The sequence below is a fragment of the Magnolia sinica genome, chromosome 12 (genome assembly GCF_029962835.1).
Source record: "Magnolia sinica isolate HGM2019 chromosome 12, MsV1, whole genome shotgun sequence".
Lineage (NCBI taxonomy): Eukaryota > Viridiplantae > Streptophyta > Magnoliopsida > Magnoliales > Magnoliaceae > Magnolia > Magnolia sinica.
In genome coordinates this window covers 65,673,528-65,697,311 of record NC_080584.1, presented here as the reverse complement: position 1 = coordinate 65,697,311, position 23,784 = coordinate 65,673,528, and the positions used below count along the sequence as shown (strand labels likewise).

Here is a 23,784-nt window from a genome sequence, read left to right as displayed (position 1 = left end):
TCCTTCAATTGTCATTTATATCAGAGAGAGCGTTATTCCTTCAATTGTCATTTATATCAGAGAGAGAGAGAGAGAGAGAGAGAGAGAGAGAGAGTTAAGTGTAAGGATATTTTACCTGGCTTTCTTCTAATTGCCTTGTTCCTCGTCCATAAACAAGCGCAAATGGTGCTGATTATAACTAACGAAATTACAACAGAGACAGCGATTATAATAACCGTTCTGGATTCGTTCTTCTTACCTCCTGCGTCAACATGAATTTCTCTTTTTGTTTAAAACTATTCTTAGATAAGAAACTAAATTAGTATCTTTTAAAATAAATGACTTCAAGGGGTAAGGATAGCAGTTCGCAGGCTACTATGAGGTGGTTGTCCACCAAATGTGTTGGGACCCACTCATATATGTACTGCATCAATGCCGTTTAAAATAACGATGAGTTTCGTAGGCCTGGGATGACTCTTACTCTTGGCGTTCGGTAAACATCCAACCCAAAAATAATTCACTGTTCTCTATATCTGCTTCTAGTTTATACTAGTGTGGCACATGGTTTAATGATCCAAAACGTTAATAAGATGGGCAAGTGCACTAAAAGTTTCCAATGTTAGAAGACCGGAGCTGTGGAAAGAGCTACAGAAAGTAGCCTTTCATTAATCGAGATAGGAATAGTAGTTATAAAATTTACTGAGTTACAATATTCTCAATGAAAAGAGGCCAACTGCTCCCATCGTTACGCAGTTCAGGGATTTTTGGCTTACGATCCATCCACCCATCCACTTCAATTACCATCATATCAACTCTTTGGAGTGTGTTTGATGGTTGATAAGCTGTAATTCATGAATTGTAAAACTGGCAACTCTAATTATCAATGGAATCGTCCGTAATTAGTCAAACCTAAATTTATCAATTGAATGGTTGCAACTCTAATTATTAGACACTTAACTTCTAATTTGGACTGTTGGGTACTTTATTTCACAATCTAATAAATTTCTGTCCATCAGCTAAATTGTACAATTTCATTGTGTATGTTTGGACGCTTTACATTGAGTTAGTTATATGCCACATGTACAATGTCTCAGTGCCTGAGTATGAACCACCACACCCTATGAATTTAGAATAATAATAATAATAATAATAATAAAACACCACACCGACCCTGCAATAGCATCAAAGTACCTCTCTCTCTCTCTCTCTCTCTCTCTCTCTCTCTCTCTCTCTCTCTCTTTAATAATAATAATATTAATAAATTTTATTTATAAAAGAGGAGATAACCGTACAGCAGAACATTACAATTCAGGTGGACCACCGCAAAAAAAGGACCCCTAGGGTCCACACATCAAAGTACCTCTACTGTATAACAAATAGCATGCAAACAAAGGTCCTTTTAAACAATAATATTATTGCTTTATTTTCAATACCTCCAAATGATTTTATGGAAAATTAATCAATATTTTAATGGAAAAAATATTGTCTTGTCAGGAAAAAATCAATCTATTCCCATGCATTTCATTTTATTATTTTTTTTAATTTTAATTATTCAGTTACTTTGATAAATAGTTTTGACTGTTTTACTTTGAGTTAGATATTCCCAATAATATCGCCCCCAAAAGTCGAGATCTGAAGATGTGGCCATGAATACCCCAGAATGTGAATTGTCATCGGATCTTTGTCCTTTGCAGGAATCACAAGTTCAAGATGGCTCTATATGCTCACTGCCATTTCATGTGTGCGCAACATCCAAACCGTCCAATATTTTGTCCCTATGATGAAGATCAATATCATGAAAAAAGCAATCTACATCCACTGAGTGGAGAGACACTTGCGTTTTGCCATCAATAAATAGAAGATATATATATATATATATATATATATATCAAATGGGGTTCACCTGATCAGTATATAAGGATGTTTTTTGTATTGGATAATAACCACGGTGGATCCAGTCTATTGGAAGGGTTGGATTTTACTTGCACATCATAGGTTGGAAGCTATCACCTGGGAAGACCATACTTTACGGTCCAGCTAGCTGGACTTGAAATTTCCTCTTTAAAAGTTAGCCACTCGTTCAATGCACGCGTCTACGACAGTCGGACTTTCTAGGAGTGGATTGCGTCCAGACTCCGACTCGATCGAATCGGTATAGGAAGGCACTCTGTATGACCCACCGTTATGTACAAATTTTATCTATTCCTTTCATCCATTTTTCGTATATTTTAGAAAGTGATCCAAAAGATTAGGCAAACCTGATCCAAAAATTAGGCAAACCTAAATGCCTGTTTGGGAGTATGGATTCTGAAACCCTTTAGATTTGAAATTCCGTGAATTTGAAATCTTCTTATTGTGTTTGACATCCTGGATTGGATTCAGAATCATTTGTAATTCATAAGTAGTTATGCATAATATATCTACATTAGTTTGAATTTAATTACTAAATCAACTTCAATATATCTAAGTAGTGTATGTGTGTAATGTTTGACATTATGGTTGTAATAAGCTCGTTGAAGTATACACTTTATCCGAAAATGATGAAACTTCAAGTCTCGGATGGGCCACAAGCACCAGATCACATCTGAGTCACTAACAAACGATTTTTAACCATTGATTAAAATGGACAATGTTTGGACAGTGCAAATCATGGTATTAAAGTAATAATAATGATGCAATTGATACTCTAATTGTTTTAGGATATCATCACTGGACCATGTGCCCAATAGATTAATTAGCCTATTGACACACCTGCTACACATGCAACTCTTGAAAGGATTTTTGGATGTAATTCAAGCTTTCACCTTCGATTTTAAACCCCTCTATGAGGAGATTTGAACCCTCAATTAACTTATGGTGCCAAACATATTAGGGATTTGAAATCCCCTCAAACATCCCCGAATTCATGGTATCAAACGACCCCTAAAGCTCAAGTGAACCACACGATGGGGATTGAATGCTTATAATTGAAAACTTCTTGACAGGCACAAGTTTTGTACCAATTAATTTATTTTTATTTTTTATTTTTTCGGGCAGGGTCAGTACACACACTCCATGTTAGCCACCCCCACTAGGGATCGATACCAAGACCTCAAGTGTTGAATCGAGGTATCTCCACTTAGTCTGCCAGTTGAGCTATGGATCTGGGTGTAAGTTTTGTACCAAGTTGAAATTTATGTTTTTCCTTCCATTGAAATTTACATTGACCTAAGAAAGTTTCAACAGTGAGAGTCATTATCACTGCCAGTTCTTGTAGCATGGATGAACACCATGGATAAAATCCATACATCACAGTGGGCTCCATAGAGTCCTTGCCTGGGCTGATTTCCAGGCAAGTGAGGTTAGGATTATGGAAGTAGACTGTGTCCTGCCCTCACCCAAACTGAAATCAGTCTAGGCAGGGAGCTCTCTGCGGCCCACTGTGATATATGAGTTTTATCTGTACCATCCATCAATTTTTTCATATTATTTTAGATATAAGAGAAAAAAATAGGGCACATTTGAAATTCAAGCGGACCATACAATAAGAAATAATAATGTAATAACACCCATGTTAAAACATTCCTAAGAGCCACTATAATGTTTATTTGCCATCCAACCTACTCACAAAGTCATATAGACATAGATGAAGACAAAACACAAATATCAACTTAATCTAAAACCTTTATGGATCCCATAAAGGTTTTAATAGTGAGCATTAAATCCTAATGTGCAGTCCACTTGAGGCCTGAATCCGCTTCATTTTTGGATTCATGTCCTAAGGGCCTGTTTGGCCGGGTGAATCCTATGGGATTAGGAGGGTTGGGATGGATTTTAAGGTAATGATGGTGGTGTCAGTGGATTGGTTTAAGATTCATGGGATTGCTATGTCCCGAGACAAGTTCACTGGGTCTGTTTGGCATGCCCAGCATATCCTGGGATTTTACCTTCCAATCCGTCCAACCAAGGGATGGGATCACTTTTAAGGTAGTGATGCTGATGTCGGTGGATTGTTTTAAGGTGCATGGGATTGCTTATATCCCGGGACAAGTTCACTGAGCCTGTTTGGCTTGTCATGCATATCCGAGACATGGCAATCCCATCCCTTCTAATACTGTGGGATTGGACCGGCCAAACAGGCCCGAAATGATCTGGAAAAATAGATGGATGTCATTCATGAAAACCATTCATTATGGTGGCCTAGTGGGACCTAACGGGTAGGACGCAAGACTTTTCTGCCCTGCAACTAATCTGTACAATAAACGTTAAATATTTGACAGAAACTGGATGTGACATTTCAAAGACCAAACTTTTTGAATGGTAACCACACTTTCAGTCGTAGCTAGAGCTATACACGAGCAGACTAAGGCTCGAGTACTCGCTCGACTCGACTCGGAATACTCGACTCGTACTCAACTCGTATGATTTTGAGCCGAGTACGAGCGGGTTTATAAGGCTCGTTTAGAAAATGAGTAGAGTACGAGTTGAGAAGTACTCGACTCGGTACTCGACTCGTACTCGACTCGTGTACCAGTATATATAACTCGCTTTTAATAGCCTCTCTTTCTTTGGGTTGTAGCCATTGCACCCCCTCTCTCCCTCCCTCCTCTCTCTCTCTCTCTCTCTCTCTCTCTCTCTCTCTCTCTCTCTCTCTCTCTCTCTCTCTCTCTCTCTCTCTCTCTCTCTCTCTCTCCCCGACTTGATGCCAACACAAACCAACTTGGTACTTTTGACCGGGTTGGACTTCCGGCCGTCCCTCTTCTTCCCTCTCTCTCTCTCTCATCCCTGTGGCCTGTCCAGTGCCCTGCACCGCTGGTCCGCTACACGCAAAGGGTGGAGATACTCATCCTTCGTCCCTGCCCTGCACGCTCATCCATGCCCTACTCATCCGTCGTCCTTACCCTGCACGCTCGTCCCTGCTCTATTCGTCCGCAAAAAGTATGAGTCCCTAATCCTTATCCATACTTTCTTTTTCTTTTTATTATTGTATGCCTAATGTGATTCAAATCTGCCCAATTTTTTGCCATGAGAAAGGCCCACAATCTGTCCATTTTGGACAGCGAGGATGACCTTAAATCTGTCCAATTTTTGGACTATTAGACAGCCCACAAATTTGTCCAAAATATGGACCTTTGATGGCCTTAAATTTGGCCAATTTCTGCTCGTACTCGAACTCGCCTCGAAAACTTGGACTCGACTCGACTCGTTATCTACTCGTACTCAGCTTGTACTCGGGCGAGTAGAGTACGAGCAAGGAGTCCATGCTCGTTGGCCGAGTAGAGTCGAGTACGAGCACGACTCGGGCATTAAGAGCCGAGTACGAGTAGTGTGATACTCGGCTCGACTCGACTAGTGTACAACTCTAGTCGTAGCATCATAATAGCACGTGTTCTCAAATAGCATGCGGTCTCAAAAGTTGGCAGACTTTTCTATCCTGCCTTGCAAAAAAACGTTCAAAATTTTGATGAAAGTTGAAACATTCAAAAAGGCTTTTTGACCCAACTAGGAGCATTTGAAAAGTCGGATTTTACTTGCACTCAATAGGTTGGAAGCTATCATCGGATGGACCATAGCTTCTGGTCCAACTTGCCGGACTTGAGGCCTTTTCTTTTTAAAAGCTAACCACTTAGATAAATATTTCATACCATAGTCCGAGGAGCATGGAATCCGAAATATGAACGGTTCGGATCATCATTTAAAATGCAATTTCTGAGCGAAAATAAACACCGTCACTCACCCTGTCAAAACTCCTCTACGAAATCTCTCCTGCATTTCTCTCTACCTTTATTTCTCTTCGTGCAATCTGTGTTCCTCACACCCTAGCATGTTTCAGTCTGTTGAATAAGTGCGACGGATGTGAATGGAGGAAAGCCCAAAGGAACACGGAACTGATTGAACTAATGCACTGATGCATTTGATATCAGTCGTTGAATTCGAGCCATTGAGTAGTCTTTTTAACGTGTCCAACAGATTGGATGGTTAGGAGCTTCCACCCAGTGCGATGTGATGTAATGACGTGGACTATCTGGATTTACGTGGACAAATGTGACAGTGGAGGGTGAAAAACGCATGTAGTCGTCTTCACCCTAGCCAAGTTCTATGGCCGGATCATCTAATGGGAGGCACGATTTCAAAGGCTACTTTTTATCAAGAAAACATTGACTTTAGACATTGATACGACGGATACTATTTAAGATAAGTTTAATCTTGAGATTAGACACAGCAACATCTACCTCTTATTTTGACATGATATACCCCGACCTGCGGGGGTTACCAGCTCTGTTTACCTTTAGAATGCTAGAAAGCTAATTATTTTCATTTACGTGGACAAATGTGACAATGGAGGGTGAAAAACTCACGTAGTCATCTTAACCCTAGTCAAGTGCCAATAAAGAACACTTCTGGGAGATATGAACCTTCCATCTGGTGTAGATAATTTTTAAGTTTGCTGCTCCAAACATCTGGAAGATTCAAGCAGCCAACAGTGGAAAAATTAATCTGACTGTTAATTTTTTTCTGACGCCCATTTGTTTTGCACTGGGCGTGATGCCAATGACCCACCTGATGGTCAGGTGGGTATGATCTTACACACATGTTCCATGTTGGACGATGTGCTTGCTTGCAGGATCCATCTGATCATTTCCCACTTTACTAGGTTAAATATTAAATTTTACCTATAAAAAATTTCAACATTGATGCTTGTAAAGTCATCAAGTTGTAAAGGAATTGCAGGTAAACGGATGGTTTTGGATGCATGTATTTGCCTATAAAAGCTTTGCAGGATGTAAACAGATTATAACAATTACCTGTAATTTGAAACCAGGTAAAGACTTTCAAATTACAGGTGATGTTTTTACTGCTAAAAAAACATTACACATGCTAGAACATCATGGTTAATACACACTAATGATATATGAGTCCATTGTAATGTATATGATACATCCAATTTATCCACCATGTACTTCCCTTGATGCTCTCCCTTGGATTTTAAAAAACTGCTCGTCCATTATCAAATAGACCACAGAAAGGAAGGATGAGACATCCACCGTTAAAAACTTCTAGATTGCATTTGGAGCCATTGTGATGGGTGGAAGACATCGAATCCATTTAGTGTGTGTATGCTTTTAATGCTCTCTTAGGGCTCTAAAAATATCAAGTCTTTCATATGTGATTTTTGCAGATTTTTCGAAGTCCACCGGCCAGGGTCTCCTAATGAATACCTACTTTATTCATTGTAAACACTTTATATCCTAGCCAAACACAATCTATTTACTAGTATACAAATTATCACTTAAAAGCCAAATGAAATAACGTGTAAACCGTAATGTGTTTACGACTCAAAAATTTGCAGGCATCCAAACGCCCCCTAAAATTCGAACTAAGTCAACTCAACCAATAAAATCAAGTTGAGATTTCTGAGATTTTACGCTGGGCCTGTAATTTTATTTTATTTTTTTCACAAAAAAGAAAAAAAAAAAAGAAAAAAAGAAGAAAAAAAGACACTGCCATACTGAAGAATATGGAAGTGGGTGCACAGAAAATTACGCTTACCAATCGTTTCGCCTGCAGGCTGCGAAGGAGGTGGAGGATCTGCAATTGGCGGTGGTGGAGACGTCGGCGGCTGCGAATTAGCAAAGAAAAGATATGGATCATACCTTATGTTACAACTCACACTATAGATATTCCCTCCCATTTTTTTGTCACAACATTGTGGAATCCTGCCGACCATCATATCCAGACATGCAATGCAATTGCCAGTCGATAAGTCTCTAGTGCACTGGGCGAGACCAGATATGTTCTGGAAGACATTCAGATAGATGTTCCCAGTTGCGAATTTGGACTGCTTTGAAGCGGCCTCGGATGTCAGACTTCTCATCAGACTTCCTAATTGCTCATTAAAAAGGGTTGTGTTGGCGGCATCCTGAGTTAAGATAAGCTGTGTTCTAATGCCACTGTCGCTTTGGGAGAAGAACGAACGGTACGAGTAGCGTAAGATGCAGTTGTAGTATCGGATGACAGCTTCCATTCTGTTGGAACACCGCCTGATGATCTCTTTTGTTGAATTCTTTAGGCATTCTTTGCAATCTTCTTCAGTTGCACCAGACATGCATTGAGAGTAGCCGTAGACTATGTTGTTGTCTTTGCCGGACGTGTAGTTGTAGTAGCTGGTGAGATTGATGGACCCATTTGGAGATAACAAAGGGAATAGACGGTTGAGATTGGTTTCAAATTGGCTCCCCAAAGTGTAATTTGAAGTTTCCGGTGGACAGACCGTGAAGACTGGATCTTCGGCTGAGATGGGAACTTGAGAAAGAAGTAGTAGGGATGAAAATAGAAGTAAATGGATGTATTTTGATACAAGAAAATGCATTTTGGGGAATAGAGTCTTGAGATGCAGGGAATATGAAGAGCCTTATAACAAACAGGGAAGATTTCCAGGTCCTTCCGCGTGATGAACCAGTCATGGTTTGTTGCAGATCTACATCGTCCAACTCATAAGGTCATGATCTAGATGGCCTAGGTCACAATGAAAAATCCGATTGAATATTTATAATCTCTAACTAATAGACTTTTTGCCTCTTAAACGGGGATCTTTTTTATAGTTCTTATTTTGGCCTTCCATTGGTAAGTCATAAATCCACCGAATGCTTTGCTGGAAATGAGACCTAATTGCTTTATTTATTATTTCTTTCAAATGGGGCTTACTTCGTTAGGTGAAGGACTTGATTTTGGGTCTGTTAACTTAATGAACGGTTTGGATGTTCAACTGTGGGATACGTCGTGGCCAACGGTTGCGTGTAGTTGAGCGTACATATGGTCATCTGAGATTAGTCCACCTCCTCCAATTGCGCGTGGGCGAGAAATTGACCACTGTACACGCTATTTGCTGACGAAAATATCCTCCCAAACTTTACTTTTTCAAAGTAAACCATTCTGTACGGACATACGGACACACTATTTATAGGGTAAAATACCATTGCATTCAATACCTATTGCTACGGATTATAACCGTAGGTATATAGCCACCGTGAATGCACGGGCTCTTCATCTGCAAAGAGTGTGTCCGTACAGAATGGTTTATTTTGAGAAAGTAAAGTTTAGGAGGATATTTTCGTCGGCAAATAGCGTGTCCATAAGAATGGTTTACTTTGGAAAAGTAAAGTTTAAAAGACGCCGGGTAAAAGGTAGCCTCTACAGTGATAAATTTCTCGCGTGGGGCTGGTACTCTTTTTCTTTTCCTTTCTTCTTCTTTTTTTTTTTTTTTTTTTTTTTTTTTTTTGGTTTTAATTTTTTCTCTCTGTTTTTACATGAACCGCACTTCTTTCATTTTCTCTTAATTTTCATTTTTTCTCGCGAAAACGAAAGCGTCCCCTTCAGTCCGGACGGAATTTGATACGACCCCCCCGGCTCTCCCGTGCGCGGCACATGCAGGAGCTCTGCGGTGCCCATCGTGCTGTAAGGGTTTTATCCACACCGTCCATCCACTTTTTCATATTACTTTTGAGAAACAGCCCGAAAATGATGCAGTTCTAAGGCTCACGTAGACTACACCATAGAAGTAACGGTGATAATGATGCCCGCTTAATAAACCTTCCTAAGTTCCACGGTGATGTTTATTTGCCACTCAACCTCTTATTAAGCTCACATAAACCTGAATGAAGGGAAAACACTAATAATAGCTTCAACCAAAACTTCTGCGGCCCCAAAGTTTTCAACAGCCGACGTTTAATCCCATTGCGTATTCCACTTGAGCTGTTAGATTTGCTTTCTTTTTTCTTTTTCTTTTTGCCCTTTTTTTTTTTTTTTTCCTTATACCATGAATGATATAAAAAATAAAATAAAATGGAAGGCGTGGATAAAACCAATACAACACGGTGGCCTGTCATAGCCCTTGCATATGCCGAAATATGGACCAGCAAGGTTGGTAACTTTCCGGTCCCTTCAGTCCTCACGCGCTGGTAGCCATTGAAAGAGGATGCATATAACCAGCGCGTGGTGTGATTTTTGTGGTGTCTGAAAGAGAACGCGGATTGCCAGTACATGAGCCACTTTCAAGGGCAGGCGGCGTCATATAAACGCATGATTGAAAGTTATTCAGTACATACTCTTGCAGCCTGCAATCCAACCGCCCCTTGTCATGGGAAATGGATTGGCTACTCCCCTGCCACCAGCCCGGTGGCTGATGGTCGGGGCTCTGTGGGCCCCAGCATGATGTACGTGTTTCATCTATTCGGTCGATCCGTTTTTAAAGATCATTTTAGGGCTTGATACCAAAAATGAGAGTGATATAAATCTCAGGTGGACCACACCACAGGAAAACAATAGTGATGGGATATCCACTATTGAAATCCTCCTAAGGCCCAATGTACTGTTTACTTGACATCCAATCTGTTGATTAGGTCATACAGACCCAGATGAAGGCAAAAAACAAAGATCAGCTTGATCCAAAACTTTTATGGCCCCCAAAAAGTTTTTAATGGTCAATGTTCCTTCAACATAGTTTCCTGTAATGTGGTCCAGTTAATACTGGGATATACCTCAGTTTTGGTTTCATGCAATAAAATGATCTAGAAAAATAGATGGACAGCATGGATGAAACACATACATCATAGTGGGGCCCACAGAACCCGACAACCAGCCATGGGGCTGGTGGCCGGGGTAGTAGCCAATCCGTTTCCCATGACATGGCTGTGCTAACCTTGGCACAATAATTCAAACTCAATCATCCGAGTTTTGATTCAAATTTTAGATGTATTATGAGTCAAACAAATAGTCTTATTTGATTATCTGACCATCAAACTGGTGGACAATTAATAAACAGTTAATTAAGAATGGAAAATATCTAACAGTCCTATTTCAATATGCACTTATGGTTTAGGATTGCTCTACCAGAACCCTAGATGCATATTTCATTTTAGTTGTATATGAGCTGTGAGCAATTTCTCTCAGCGCTCGTGTACCAACAGTCATACATGAAACTACAGTATCAAATAATTCCTCAATTCCGAACCACTATAACCAATGTATAAAAGGAATCATATAAGAATAGAGGTATGATGCATCCCATGTTATATAAGAGGAATTACATGACACTGGGATGTGGCAAGTGCTACACACCTTAATGAGGGGACACCAAGAGAAAAGGGAGATACGTTAGCCGCAAAGAGAAGGGGAAAAGTTGGTGGGGCCTACACACATCAAGGGAAGTGGAAGGAAGCGCATTCTATCAAAGACAATCAGGGCGCCTTGTATAGAAATTTACTGTAATTTTAATAATGATCAGGTAGAGTATGCTTGCCAATATAAAGGCATCTACAATCACGGTATAAATGTTGCACGTTGTGGTTGCTATTAGGTGGTTTAGATTCAAGTAAATCAAGACCATATGCACAGAAGACGAGTGCATGCGTATGACTTGAATACCCGTAGTCCGGCAGAGTATGGGACCATTCTTCCCCTTTCAAAGAAGAGAGCGTCAACGAGTGGTTTAGCTTTCCTCTAAGTTTGCATTTTACAGTGTGAGACCCCCGCATTCTCAGCCAATACAATGAATGATAGGATGTGCTAAGAAATCATTTAGGTTATGCATTTTTATGATACAAGTAGCTCAAATTAAACTTTTCTGATTATGGGTTTCAATCTTGTTGCAACATGAACGAAAAGAAAACACTCATATAATTATCGAACTGTCCTATTTCAATCGATAGGTGTATGCTAATCAACGATCTGGATTGTTGAACCCTTTTGTATTTTAGAAATGATGGCCTTGGATAGAGTGGATTTTTATTCAGTTTAATTTTAGATAATATTTGACATGTGCATAATTTCTAAGTGGCTGCGTATCAATAGCCATACCTTGCAAGAGTATCAAATAACTTCCATTTAGTCAAAGTAGTTTACTTTTTGGAAAACACACGCCTTCTCGTGGTTGACGGGCTAATGGAAAAAGAACAAATTATCAAACATGCCCCACACCTCGATTCAAATAAAGAATGTGCACCTTCATACACGAATTACGGTTCATAACTGGTACCGCAAGTGTATAGAAGCATTCACCCTAATTACTTACAGGCATAGTTTAATGTTTTATAAATTCACATCAAATTTACATTCAATCGTGTAATTTTTATTTCCGCAACTGTCACATTTTCAAGCTCAAAACTAATTTTGATTGTTAACTATATCTATCCATTTGGGACTTTTTTTTGTTTTGTTTTTTTTTTTTTTTTTTTATTTTGAAAATGCGGAATCATTCCACCTGAACTTCATTAACATGAAACTGGAATGTACAGCCATTAAGGATCCAGACTGCACCTATCATGTAGGAGTATACAGCAAAACAGAAAAAGAAACCAAATAAGGGAGACCTTATTTATTTTTATTTTTTTGGGTTGGCTTGTTAGCATACACCCATGTCAGTGCACACACTCCATGTTAGCCACCCCCGCTAGGGATCGATACCAAGACCTCAAGTGTTGAAACGAGGTAACTCCACTCAGTCTGCCAGTTGAGCTATGGATCTGGGTGTAAATAAGGGGTGACCTTGAAACGTGCCAGCATCACCTGATGAAGCAAGCATCAGCGACCTAGCAAACCAGAGGAAATCCAAAGCAAAACAGAGATACAGATAGGCCGCAGCTGCCTCCCAAAACATCACTAGCAAAGGGCAGTGCTGAAAACAGAGTTGAAACAGCTTCCACACAACTCCTTCCTCAACCAGCAGCTTCAACCAAACCTAAAGCAAAACCCAATCGGCCAGACCCCTGCTTTTGAGAGCACAAGCAAACCCTTCTTTAGCTCTACCTCTAGCTTAGCTTTACTAGATCAACCACCTGCATAACTACCAGTTGTAGCGAAAGTAGCTACTTGGCCCAATGGCTGAGGAGAATTGTAGCCCAGAGATCATTCCGATGGTAAGAGACTGAAAGGATCAACAGGCCCAACAACAACTAATCAGAAAAACCTCTCTGAAACTACATACAGCTAGCAGCCTGAGATAGGTACCAACCACTCAGGGCCAACAAACAGAGAATCAGCAGATTGAAATAAGGTCAGACCTGCATTATCCAGAACAAGGTAGCTCCTGATCATTTTAGGGAGAAGAGATCCAGAGAGAGACAGGAAGTCTAGAATTCCACTAGTGGTTGTCGTGGCTAGACCGTCTGCCACAAAGTTACCTTTGCGGAAGGTATGAGAGAAATGAAGGTTGAGCAGTTGAATGAGACTGGAGATGATGCTTAGTTGGTACCAAGATTTCCAGCATACGGACGAAGCAGGGGATGAAATGGCTTCTATAATGATCCTATAATCAGATTCTACCATTATGTTCGAAAGACCCATATTTTTGCAGACTTGCTATAACGCCCCATGTTTTTAGGACTCGAGTATACGATTCGTTTTCCAAAAACTCGAGTGTTAACCTACAGAGAGCCAGATTCCATATCTTTTTCCTTTATTTCATTCAGAGTTAGCAATTTAGCGTAGAATGGACAAATGCTACATAATGAAAAATTTTACATTTACAAATAGGATATACAAGTGGCTGCTCATAATGACTTATACAAACTAATATTCCAATACTTACAATTACAAAATGAGATAACATCGCATGTGAAACGAATTCATGATCATTACAAATCTTGAGCTATGAAATCACGTAGAAACTCTTAGCAATACAATCATGCATCTCCGACAATGGTACCCTACTCCTCATCAATATGAACACGAATATCATCTAAGCCACCTACTCTACCTGTACGGTTATATATTTGATAAATGAGTGGTTAGCTCAGTGTAAATTCCCTTCAAGATTACACACCACCACATTAGGTAAGCATAATTATAACAAAGCATAAAAAACAACACACGATGTAGTCTTATTAGATACATGAATGCATGAATGCATCATCGACCTGAGGATGCTCATCCGTTTGGAAGTTGGGCTCGTCACCCATGCAAAGGCTGGCCATTAGTAAAGTACATCATGTGTGTACATCACGTACTACATAATGACTGCCATCGTACATCACATACATAAATCGATAGACGATGGTCTGGATATGCATGATTAGTCAAGCCATTATTAGTCCAATTATAATAAGTTGGTTTAAATAGGCTCAAGGCTACTACGGGGGCTTGTCACCAGCGTAAGCCGACAGCTCAGACATAGTGTCTCATTTCACTATCCTTGAGTCATGAGGCTATCACCTTAGGATGTTTAATGGAAACCCGTCGACTAGTGGCCAATCATATTTCAGTATATGGGGCTTACCATCATATGGTTGTACAAAATAATACATCGAACCCATGTAGAGCAACTACTAAAACCAAGCCACCTAGGGCAATTATCAAAACTATGCCACATAGGGCCAATATCAAAACTAAGCCACATGGGGCAATTATCAAAACTAAGCCACATAAGGTCAATATCAAAACCATGCGATAAAAGACCATCCTTAAAAATCACTTAGACACAACAATCCCTGGATAGTAGGCCCACATCATTATTTGATTTAAACCATCATTCAATAACCACTAAGTCGAAGGTCAATTACAATCACAATCAATCGAGTTACATCCCAAGTATGGGTGTACATTTATAAGTAGGAGTTTTCCACTACTGTACCAATTTAAGTCCCACAAGCAATCCACAAGTATGAAATAAATATGCAAGATAAATATATATTAAGCATGAAATTCAGCAATTTAATTCCAACAATTAACACATGTGATTATAAATAAAGATATCAACTATCAATCCAAATTAAAATAAAAACTATCACTAAGCTAATGGGAAAATGAAAAGCTTAAGGGGAAGAAATCATCACCTGATAAATCAAATCACCTTCTAGTGTCGCTAAGTGCTTTCGTCTTTAGAACCGAATCCTACCATGAATTATAAATTTTGTATGGTTAGATTCAAGCTTTACACACTATTTATGGCTAAGGTCTAAGCCTAGGGTTTGGATTACTTAGGTTTTAGAACTATAATGTATATGTAGTTTAAACACAATGTAATAATACGGTTAGTTATAATTTAATGTTAATGATATAATTAATATTTACAACCATAGTAATAATAAGTATTACAGTGGTAATAAAATAGTATAGTCTATTATTAATGGTAATATTTTTCAAGTGATGGATTCCATATTAGTATTATTAATGGTAATTTCATTTATGGTAACTAACATTAGCATAGATAGTGTACTGATGGTTATTCGTGCTTAATTATTGCCACTAACCTTAATGATGTAGTCAATATTAACTATCATAATAATAATGATTATTATGATGGTAACGAATAGTATGATCCATCATTAATGGTTATATTTAGGGATGATAAATAAATACTAATATCTAACATCTAACAGTTGTGGTTTTGTTTATGATAATTATTACTAGTATACATAACCTATTAATGGCTAACCATATTTAACAATTGAATTAATTATAGGAACACTAATGATAATGATAAGTTAGACAACTTACTTTGAGAGAGGAAGCTAACTCACATTTATTGACCCGACAGCAAGTTGGGTTCTAAACTTGATCTGATGCCAATAGCCCCACATCGTCATCACTCCTCTCGTGCAAGTTCAGTGCCAACTGTATCTAAACAAGGCTCAGCCTAAACACATCACTCCATCCTCGACTCGGCCCAGCTGATTCGGCAGTGAGTCAACCCACAACTTCAAGCCCAAACTCTCTTCCTCTCTCCCTCTCTTCTTCTCTCCCTCTTTTTTTTTCTCACCTATCTTTTCTTGCCAGAATCCCAACTGGATCTAGACCAAGCCCAAGCCCAACTCGAACCCAGACTCATCAGCCACAAAAGGCAGTGAGTCGACTTACTCTCAAACCCACTCTCTCTCCTTCTCGTCTTCTTCCTTCCTTCCTCCTCTTTTTCATTCCATCCTTCTTCCACATCCCAATGCCCAGCAAGGTGGCTAGATAAAATCAGGCCCACTTTACCCAGCCTAGCTTGACTCAAAGAAGAGAACCGAGTCAACGACTCGTCCGGAGTCCACGAACTGACTCGGCAACAACCGGCCCAACTCAAACTTCCTTTCTCTTCTTTCTTCTTCCTCTCCCTCTTTATCGTTCTCTCTTCCACTGGCATGACCAGCAAGGATGCTAGGTCAAAACTCACCCAGCAAGACTCAAACACAAACCGTAACTCCCCTCGTTTCCAGCCTTGACTCGGCAGCAACCACCAACTTGCTAAAACAGCCTGAGTATATGTTGGTGCTGCCATTGACGAAGTTTGGAGCTCCTCCTAGAAATAAGATGCTCTCTGAGAAGATTCGAAGGGCCTGGGTGACCTCAACTAGCCCATTTTGGACCTAGACTTGGTCGAGTCAGCCATGAGGGGCAGAGACTTGGACCCAAGCTCGGCAAAAATTTCTCCCTGTCCCAGCTCGGTGTGACCGCACACCCACACTTCTCCCTCTTTATCTTTGTTTCATTGCCATCCAACAGTCTCTGGACTGAGATAAAACTCGACCAGACACACCCAGACCCAACTCGTGGCTCGGGCGAGTCAAGTCGATGCAATGCACCACTCTCTCTCATCTCACTTCTCTCTTCTCCCATTTCCTTTTTCTACTTTTCTACTTCTCTAGAGGCCCAGCAGATCTCCTGGCTTGACCCGATTCCACCCCGACTCGAGGCAACTGGTGCAGCTCGATCGGGGAAGAAGAAGGCTACCATTAATGGCGTTTTTGCCTCCACCTCCTCTTCCTCCATTTTCTTTCTTCGAGATGGTCCATATGGGCCCTAGGAAGCTTGCAGATAAGCTTCATCGAAGCTTCAAGAAGGTTAGGTCGGTGGGTTCAAGTTTGGGAAGAAACGGCCGATTTTTAGTGCGGTTGCCAAAAATGGAGGAGGCATCTCTATTTCTCAATCCTTATGCCCTTTTATGGTCATCTTAGATAGATTAAGATGTAATCTGATGCATCTCATGGTTGGCATTCAGTTGATAAGGAAAGATGCAGTCTGAAAAGCATATGGCCAATAAGAGAAAGGTACATGGGACCGAGCGAGGAGGGTCAAGCCAGTCTCAACAAGATGGCGATGCTTCCGTTCCACAGTTCCATTTTGGGCACTAGTGTGTGGGCAGGAAACACGATGAATAATACCATGAGAAGAAAGAAATGTTTTAAATTTTAGGAATTCACCACCACTATCGGTCTGAAGGACTTTATTGAATGACCTAAGAATTTTTCATTATAATTTTTGAAAGTGACAAAAACTGAAAAAGTCTCGCTTTTATTCATTAATGGGTAAAGTCAAACATATTTGCTGTATTGATCAACAAAGCTAACGTAGTAGCGATGACCACTTACAGAAGGTACATGAGATGGACCCCAGAGATCTGAATGAATAAGTTCTAGAGGAGCAGTAGCAACTGAAGATGAAGAGGAAAAAGGTAAAAGATGGCTCTTCCCTTGCTGACAGGTAGCACAAACCGAAGGACCCCCACGATTAGGAAGAGAGGGAAGCTTATGTTGAGAAAGTAGACTGGAGACAATGCGACTAGTGGGATGACCAAGGCGCTCGTGCCATACTGAGGAAGAGACACATTCACCAAGAAGAGCCTAAGGAGAAGCAGCAAGACTCTTGTCCCCCAGAGAGAAGGCATATAGATCGTTCTTAAGGTATCCTCACAGCAGAGTTTTTCGGGTGGAGAGATGCTTGACAAGACAAAAGTCAGGATGAAATTCAAGTAAGACTTTATTATCAGCAGTGAAACAACTAACAGAGAGAAGATTCTTAGTGATATTGGGAACGAACAAGAGGTTATGTAACACAAAGGAGGAAGATAGAGAACTCAGAATAGAATAACCAGTAGAATGGATAGGCAGACATGTCCCGTTACCCATGCGAATCTTGTCAGGGCCATGATACTCAGTCGGAATTGTCAGGTTCGCCATATCAGCAGTCAAGTGATGTGTAGCACCAGAGTCAACATACCAGTTAGGATCAGAGGAGCTACTGCTACCGACCGAGTGCATGAGAGCAGTCGGTTTGGAAGGCGGGGTGGCTTCATCATAGCGGTTGTAGCAGTGGTTGGCATAATGGCCAAACCGGTTGCAGATTTGGCACTGCGAGCGACCACCAGCTGTCTGATGTTGGGGGCCACCTGAGGTCAGATGTAGAGAGGAGTACCGACCACGCCCACGACCGTGTTCCCGACCCCGTCCTCGACCATGCCTACGGAAGGAAGACGAAGGCGAGGCGGGGAAGAACCTCGAAGTCCGTGAAGCAGTGTGAACTATAGGTGCAGGAGAGATGAGGGCGGTAGACTCAGGGTTGGGGAGGGTGCGCCCACGATGTATCTCCTGACTAAGCATGAGGCTGATCAATTCTTCAAAGGAAATAGGGTCGACTCGTGTGTTGACAGAGGTGACGAACAAGTCATATTCAGGAGACAGGCCACTGAGGAGGGTGGACACAAGGTCGGAGTCGGTGACGAGATTTGCCATGGCAGCGAGGTTGTCCACAATAGACTTGACAGGCTGGATGTATTCAGACATAGGTGTAGCACCCATTTTGACAGTGTGTAACTGATACTTGAGTTGCTATACGTGAGCTCGGGAGGACGATGCAAAGATCCTCTCCAAAGCACACCACACATCACGAGATGTGGTGAGGCCGACAACATGGGCCATGACCGGTTCAGTGAGGGAGGAGATGAGCCAGCAGAGGAGCATTTGGTCCATTTTGATCCATTTGGTGTAGTTAGGATTGAAGATAGGCAAGGTATCCTTCTCTGTTGGAGGGAGGAAATGGTCTGGACATGGAGAGGTGCCATTGATAAGGCCTTCAAGATCATGGAGTTTTAGTATGGGAAGGAACTGGGAACGCCATACCAAAAAATTGCCTTTGTCAAGTTTGATGTTGAGGAAGTGAGTGATGTTAGAAACAGATGGCGACAAGGAGGAAGATGAAGTGCTTGACATGGTGGATGCACTCATAATAGCTCTGATACCAAGATAGATTGAGATGTAATCCAATGCATCTCATGGAGGTGCACGGTTTCTATTAATAACTTGAGAGGAGAACAATCAGCCACTGATTTGGAGGGTTGTTACAAGATATACAAGGTAGGTGAATATTACAAGATATACAAGGTAGGTGAATATTGTGAGGCTAATTATAACTATGTATAATTGGAGCAAGATTATCTAAGGACACCAGAATATCTCATGGATTACGAGTTGCCTTACGGGGTGGATCCATGAGATATTTTCCAGACACCAGGATATCTCATGGATCACAAGTTGCCTTTTGGGGTGAATCCATGAGATATTTTCCAGGCATGCCATCTACTCTAACAGTCTTAACCCTTCCTAGACCGTTGGATTAACAACAAGTGGTCTGGATCTCCTCTGGCCGAATCCGCCTCCAACACAGTGGGTGGGATGGAAACCGGTCATGGTTTTGTTTGAAAAGCCCTAAACCGCGTTGCTTAGGTGGAGGGCTGAGATTTTTCCAACGGTTTGACGGCTGAGATTGAAGGGAACGTGCGCCTATGGATTGCCAACTAAGGAGAAAATAGTGTTTCTGTTTTTGGAAACCATCTGAGTGCACCTCCTACTTGCGCTAGTGTTTGTGTGCATGTGAGTGCATGCCAATGGGTGAAACCACAGGGTTCGTTCACGACCTTCATCCAGTCATGATGAACAATCCAGATTGTCCGAATCGACAGTGTAGACAGGCCATCAATCGAGGACAAGGGCGTTGTTTGCTAACACTGTTGCAGCGCAGGAGAAAGAAAGAAAAGCGGAGTGTTTCCTCTTTTGGGCGAGAGGCATGGGGTCAAACTCGATTTGACCGGTCTCTAAAGTCCAGTGCACCACTAGTGCACTATCCAACCATACACACACCCTCACGTAGGCCCCACAAGGGCGTCTCATTACGAATCCACGCCGTCCATCACATTCCATAGGTTGTATTAGGACATTTGGCGATAAACAAGGTGGACCCAAGGCTTAGGCAGGCCACACTAAATGATCTTGTCTTATTTATTGATTCGCATTGATCTAATGGTCGAATTGATTCCAATCTGAACTTCAACTATTTTGGGAATTGATCAGATGGTTGGAACCACCTATTCCATGAATTGACCATATTGAATGTCAATATTATGATATCTTCAAACATTATTATTACTATTACTATTATTGCTATTATTAGTATTATTATTATTATAGTTTTAATAATAGATTATAGATTTTTGAAAATCAATGATTAAATTGATTTTAATTTGTCAATTTCTCTCAATTCTATGGGTGGATAGCTCCTATCTTGACCTAAGGTGGTTTTAGGGGTCATGGACTAGTATAGGTGCATCTGAATGGTCACCTTCACATGATTCTTAAGCTATCAAACTCATAGGCTACAGTGCATCACTCCATCCAACTATTTGATTAAGTTATTTTGGCCAAATGTGCATCTCCATAGTTGTACACTCAACCACAACGTTTGCTCTATAATTCAATGATCGGCTTGCCTCAAAATCATTTGTCAATGGTCCTACTAGTCCTAAGAACCATCTAAGTGGAATATAATACTAGATTTAATACATAGATTATTTGACTAGTGTGTTCATGTAGTGGATCACTATGCAGGCTGTTGTGGACTCAATGATCAGTGGATTTGCTGAGTTAGGTCCTGAAAATGACCATGTATAGTTCGATTGTTCTAATAGATCATTAGGTGAAGTTTTGTCGCAATCGAATTTCCATAATTAAGTCCTTCGAGGTTTGACACCATTTCGCTAAGGTGCGATTGTCCATTTAATGGATGGATCACTTAATCTAAGGATAACAATTTCGTCCAACAGTCCTAAGTGTCCTAGGGTTGTCTAGATGAAGGCCCATGGTCGAATTAATGATCTGATGCCCTAGGTGTAATAATCAGGTAGTAGGCCTTCAAGTTAGATATTATGGATCTACGAGTTTGGTCTCGATTCTGGTGAGTTGCAATCCAGATTAGGTATGGCATGATGGTCCGCCCTAATAGTCAACGATCAAGTGACTTAATATTTGAATGAGATTGTACTAGATGGTCGAGATGGATAGATTGAGGACCATTGAATGATGATGCATAAGGTGAGAGGAGTGTGTTCGCACACATGTGCTAGCTGATTTAGATATCTATAGTAGCACCTGAGTAGTGAAAAGTACGGGGTGTTACACTTGCAGACCATCTACCATAGCCTGAGCTTCTACGAAGGTGTTTGTGGTAATGCCGTAACTGTTGTGAAATGCAAAAATGAAAGAGCTGTGGTGGTTTCTACAGACTCATCAACTATTGAGGGTCAAATATTACATATTAGACCCCAATTATTACTCGATTTTGCGAACATGATACCGTTGAACGCCATAGTTTAATCATGTTTGTGATGCAAGGTGAATCTAGGAGTTTGGATTGAAAAGGGTGCCAAATGCATGGATTTGACGCTCCAGAATCACCAAGGCAAAGGACGGACCCAGGGGACTGCAATTGAAGAATTTACACGCCCAGGATTCGAGAAAATCTAGTGTGTCGAGATAAAAAGGCCTGAAATTCGTCCAGAATGCAAGATCACAGGGTTCTCACCATCCGTTCGACTTGAAAATTCATATATAGCCTGAGGACCACAAATTAACCATACACATCGAATTCAGCTCTAGGATCCTTGTGAAAGTAACAAAACGGCCAAATCAGCCCATAAATAAGCAATCTAGGGCCCACTTAATCTCTGAATATGCTTCAATTCAAGTCTCAACCCTTTAAATTAACTGAGGAAATGGATGGACGGAATGGATTGTCTTCAATACATCACTGTGGGGCCCACTGGGCAGTACATGTGTACGATGCATGAACACAGCCGCTATGCACCAAACTAACTAAGTCGGTCAGCGAGCGCTGACCCGACTTGGTTTCCTATTTAAACTCTGCTGCGAACAGGGGATAGCCGCACGATGCTTGTGGGCCCCATCCATCAGCCATATCAATGATCCGGACCGTCCATGGTGTCTGGAGGGGAGCTGTAACCCTCACCTAGGTGTAAATTTTTCAAGAAGCAGTAAGGATTAGTTTTCAACCGTCCAAACGGAAGATCGATGGTGGAGTGAAAGATCAGGTGAGCCACACTAAATGTGAATGGAATCACGCCATTCCTGACTGAAATTTCAAGGGGAATGTAATTAACGGAGTGGATTATTCATAGAAACCCGATCATGGGCCCCACCATCAGTCCAGCATAGAAACTGCGTTGTTTCTGCGTCCGAGAAAACTGGCCGGTGTGGGCCAGTTACTTGACTGTGATCATGGCAGGATCATTGATCCAAACCGTCCATTTGATCAGGCAAGGGGTTCTTACCCTCGCCACGTTGGCAGATTTTAAAGATGGGAAGATCCTCATCTCAAATTCATTCCAAACACGGTTGCAGAACAGAGTGCGCGGTTTGGCGTGCGTAAAGAAGTTTCTAAAAACGCCTTGCTGCGTAAACAACACTGACGGAAATAAACTACCTCTTATGTGTAAAGACTCCAGCCATCCTTGCTTCCTACAAAACGTGAGAGAGAAGAGAGAAGATGGGATGGAGGGGCAGTCGTGGAGGCTTGGAGGTGTGGAGGCTTGGACGTGTGAAGCACCAGAGTTTTCTGTTCTTCCCTCTTTTTTTTTTTAGTTGTTTTGCTTATTTAAGAGTCTTTGGTCCACCATGTCTATGATGGGCTAAGAGGTGAAGCTTGTAGCGTAATTAGGAAGGTGGCTTTGCTTTGATTCATGGTTATTTAACTCTTATGGATTCTAGTTTGATTATTAAGGAATACTTTTAGTTTTTAATGGTTTATTGTGACTCAAATTATAGTAGATCTGCAATAGCTTTGAGTATATTCTTTTCATTATAAGATTGTAAATTTAAGAGGCCTTGTTGTTCACCATTGTCTCCTGGGCATGGTTGGGTGACGGAATCTTTCCTAACCTTCACAATTCTCTTATAATTGGTTGTGATAATGGTAAGTTGTTATTGTTTGCCATCATCTCCTGGGCATGGTTTGGTAACAGAATCACTTCCAAATCTTCACCATTCTAATCCTTTGATGATTAGATTCATGAGAAGTTCAGAGATTTGACAAATCTCTTCTTATCAACTGGATAGGATAGGACTCTGATTCTAGTTGTGTTATTGAATCAATACAAGGTAACTTCCCAGTTACTACAAGTGGATCCTTGGCACCCTAGTTTCCTTCCTCTGAATTCTCTAAGTTTTAGATAAATATTTCATCATTATTCCTCAAATTACACTCGATTTAGATTTCATCTTAGTCTAGGTCTAATTCTACTTAATTTCAGATTACGTACAAGTTTTAGTCCCTTAGGATTCAACCTTGGTCTCACCGAGTTTATTACTACATCACAACCTTATAATTGGGGAGTGAACAGGTTTTTGACTCCCAACTAACATTTTGCTAGTCCCAAACAAAGTATGTGAAAAATACGTTGAGAATTATAGAAAAATTTCTGTAAACCCGAATGATTTTTGAAAAGCAATCTAGATCCTGGGATTCTAAGACTCATGAATGTTGGGCATTACTTTCTCCTGGACTTAAGTGCATGGTAAACTTCATAATCAAGTTCAGAGTATTAATCCATCAATTAGAAAAATTCTAAACATTGAGTTCCATGGGTGTGTAGTGTAGTCTCAGCTTATTATTATTAAGAGATCCAATCGTAAATTTCATGATAACATTGATGATCAGAAGAGTATTCAGGATAGCCAAAACCTAAACCAGAACTTGCCTTATAGTTTTTATTTTTATTTTTCCAGC

The 23,784-nt window shown here is 40.7% G+C and overlaps 1 protein-coding gene across 2 annotated transcripts in view; it reads right to left on the bottom strand.

Annotated features, from left to right (window-relative positions):
• Positions 1-23,784, bottom strand: part of LOC131221546 (cysteine-rich receptor-like protein kinase 44) — an 83,818-nt gene that overhangs the window by 9,437 nt on the left and 50,597 nt on the right. Inside the window, exons 1-2 of one of the 2 annotated variants that reach the window (XM_058216824.1) lie at positions 7,510-8,457; positions 116-241 (exon numbers count right to left, since the gene is read on the bottom strand). In XM_058216824.1, coding sequence (XP_058072807.1) covers positions 116-241; positions 7,510-8,329 — 946 coding nt within the window. In that variant the 5' untranslated portion in view covers positions 8,330-8,457. Of the gene's footprint in view, positions 1-115; positions 242-7,509; positions 8,458-23,784 lie in introns of those variants that run through there. The other variant, XM_058216825.1, reaches the window with a different exon arrangement.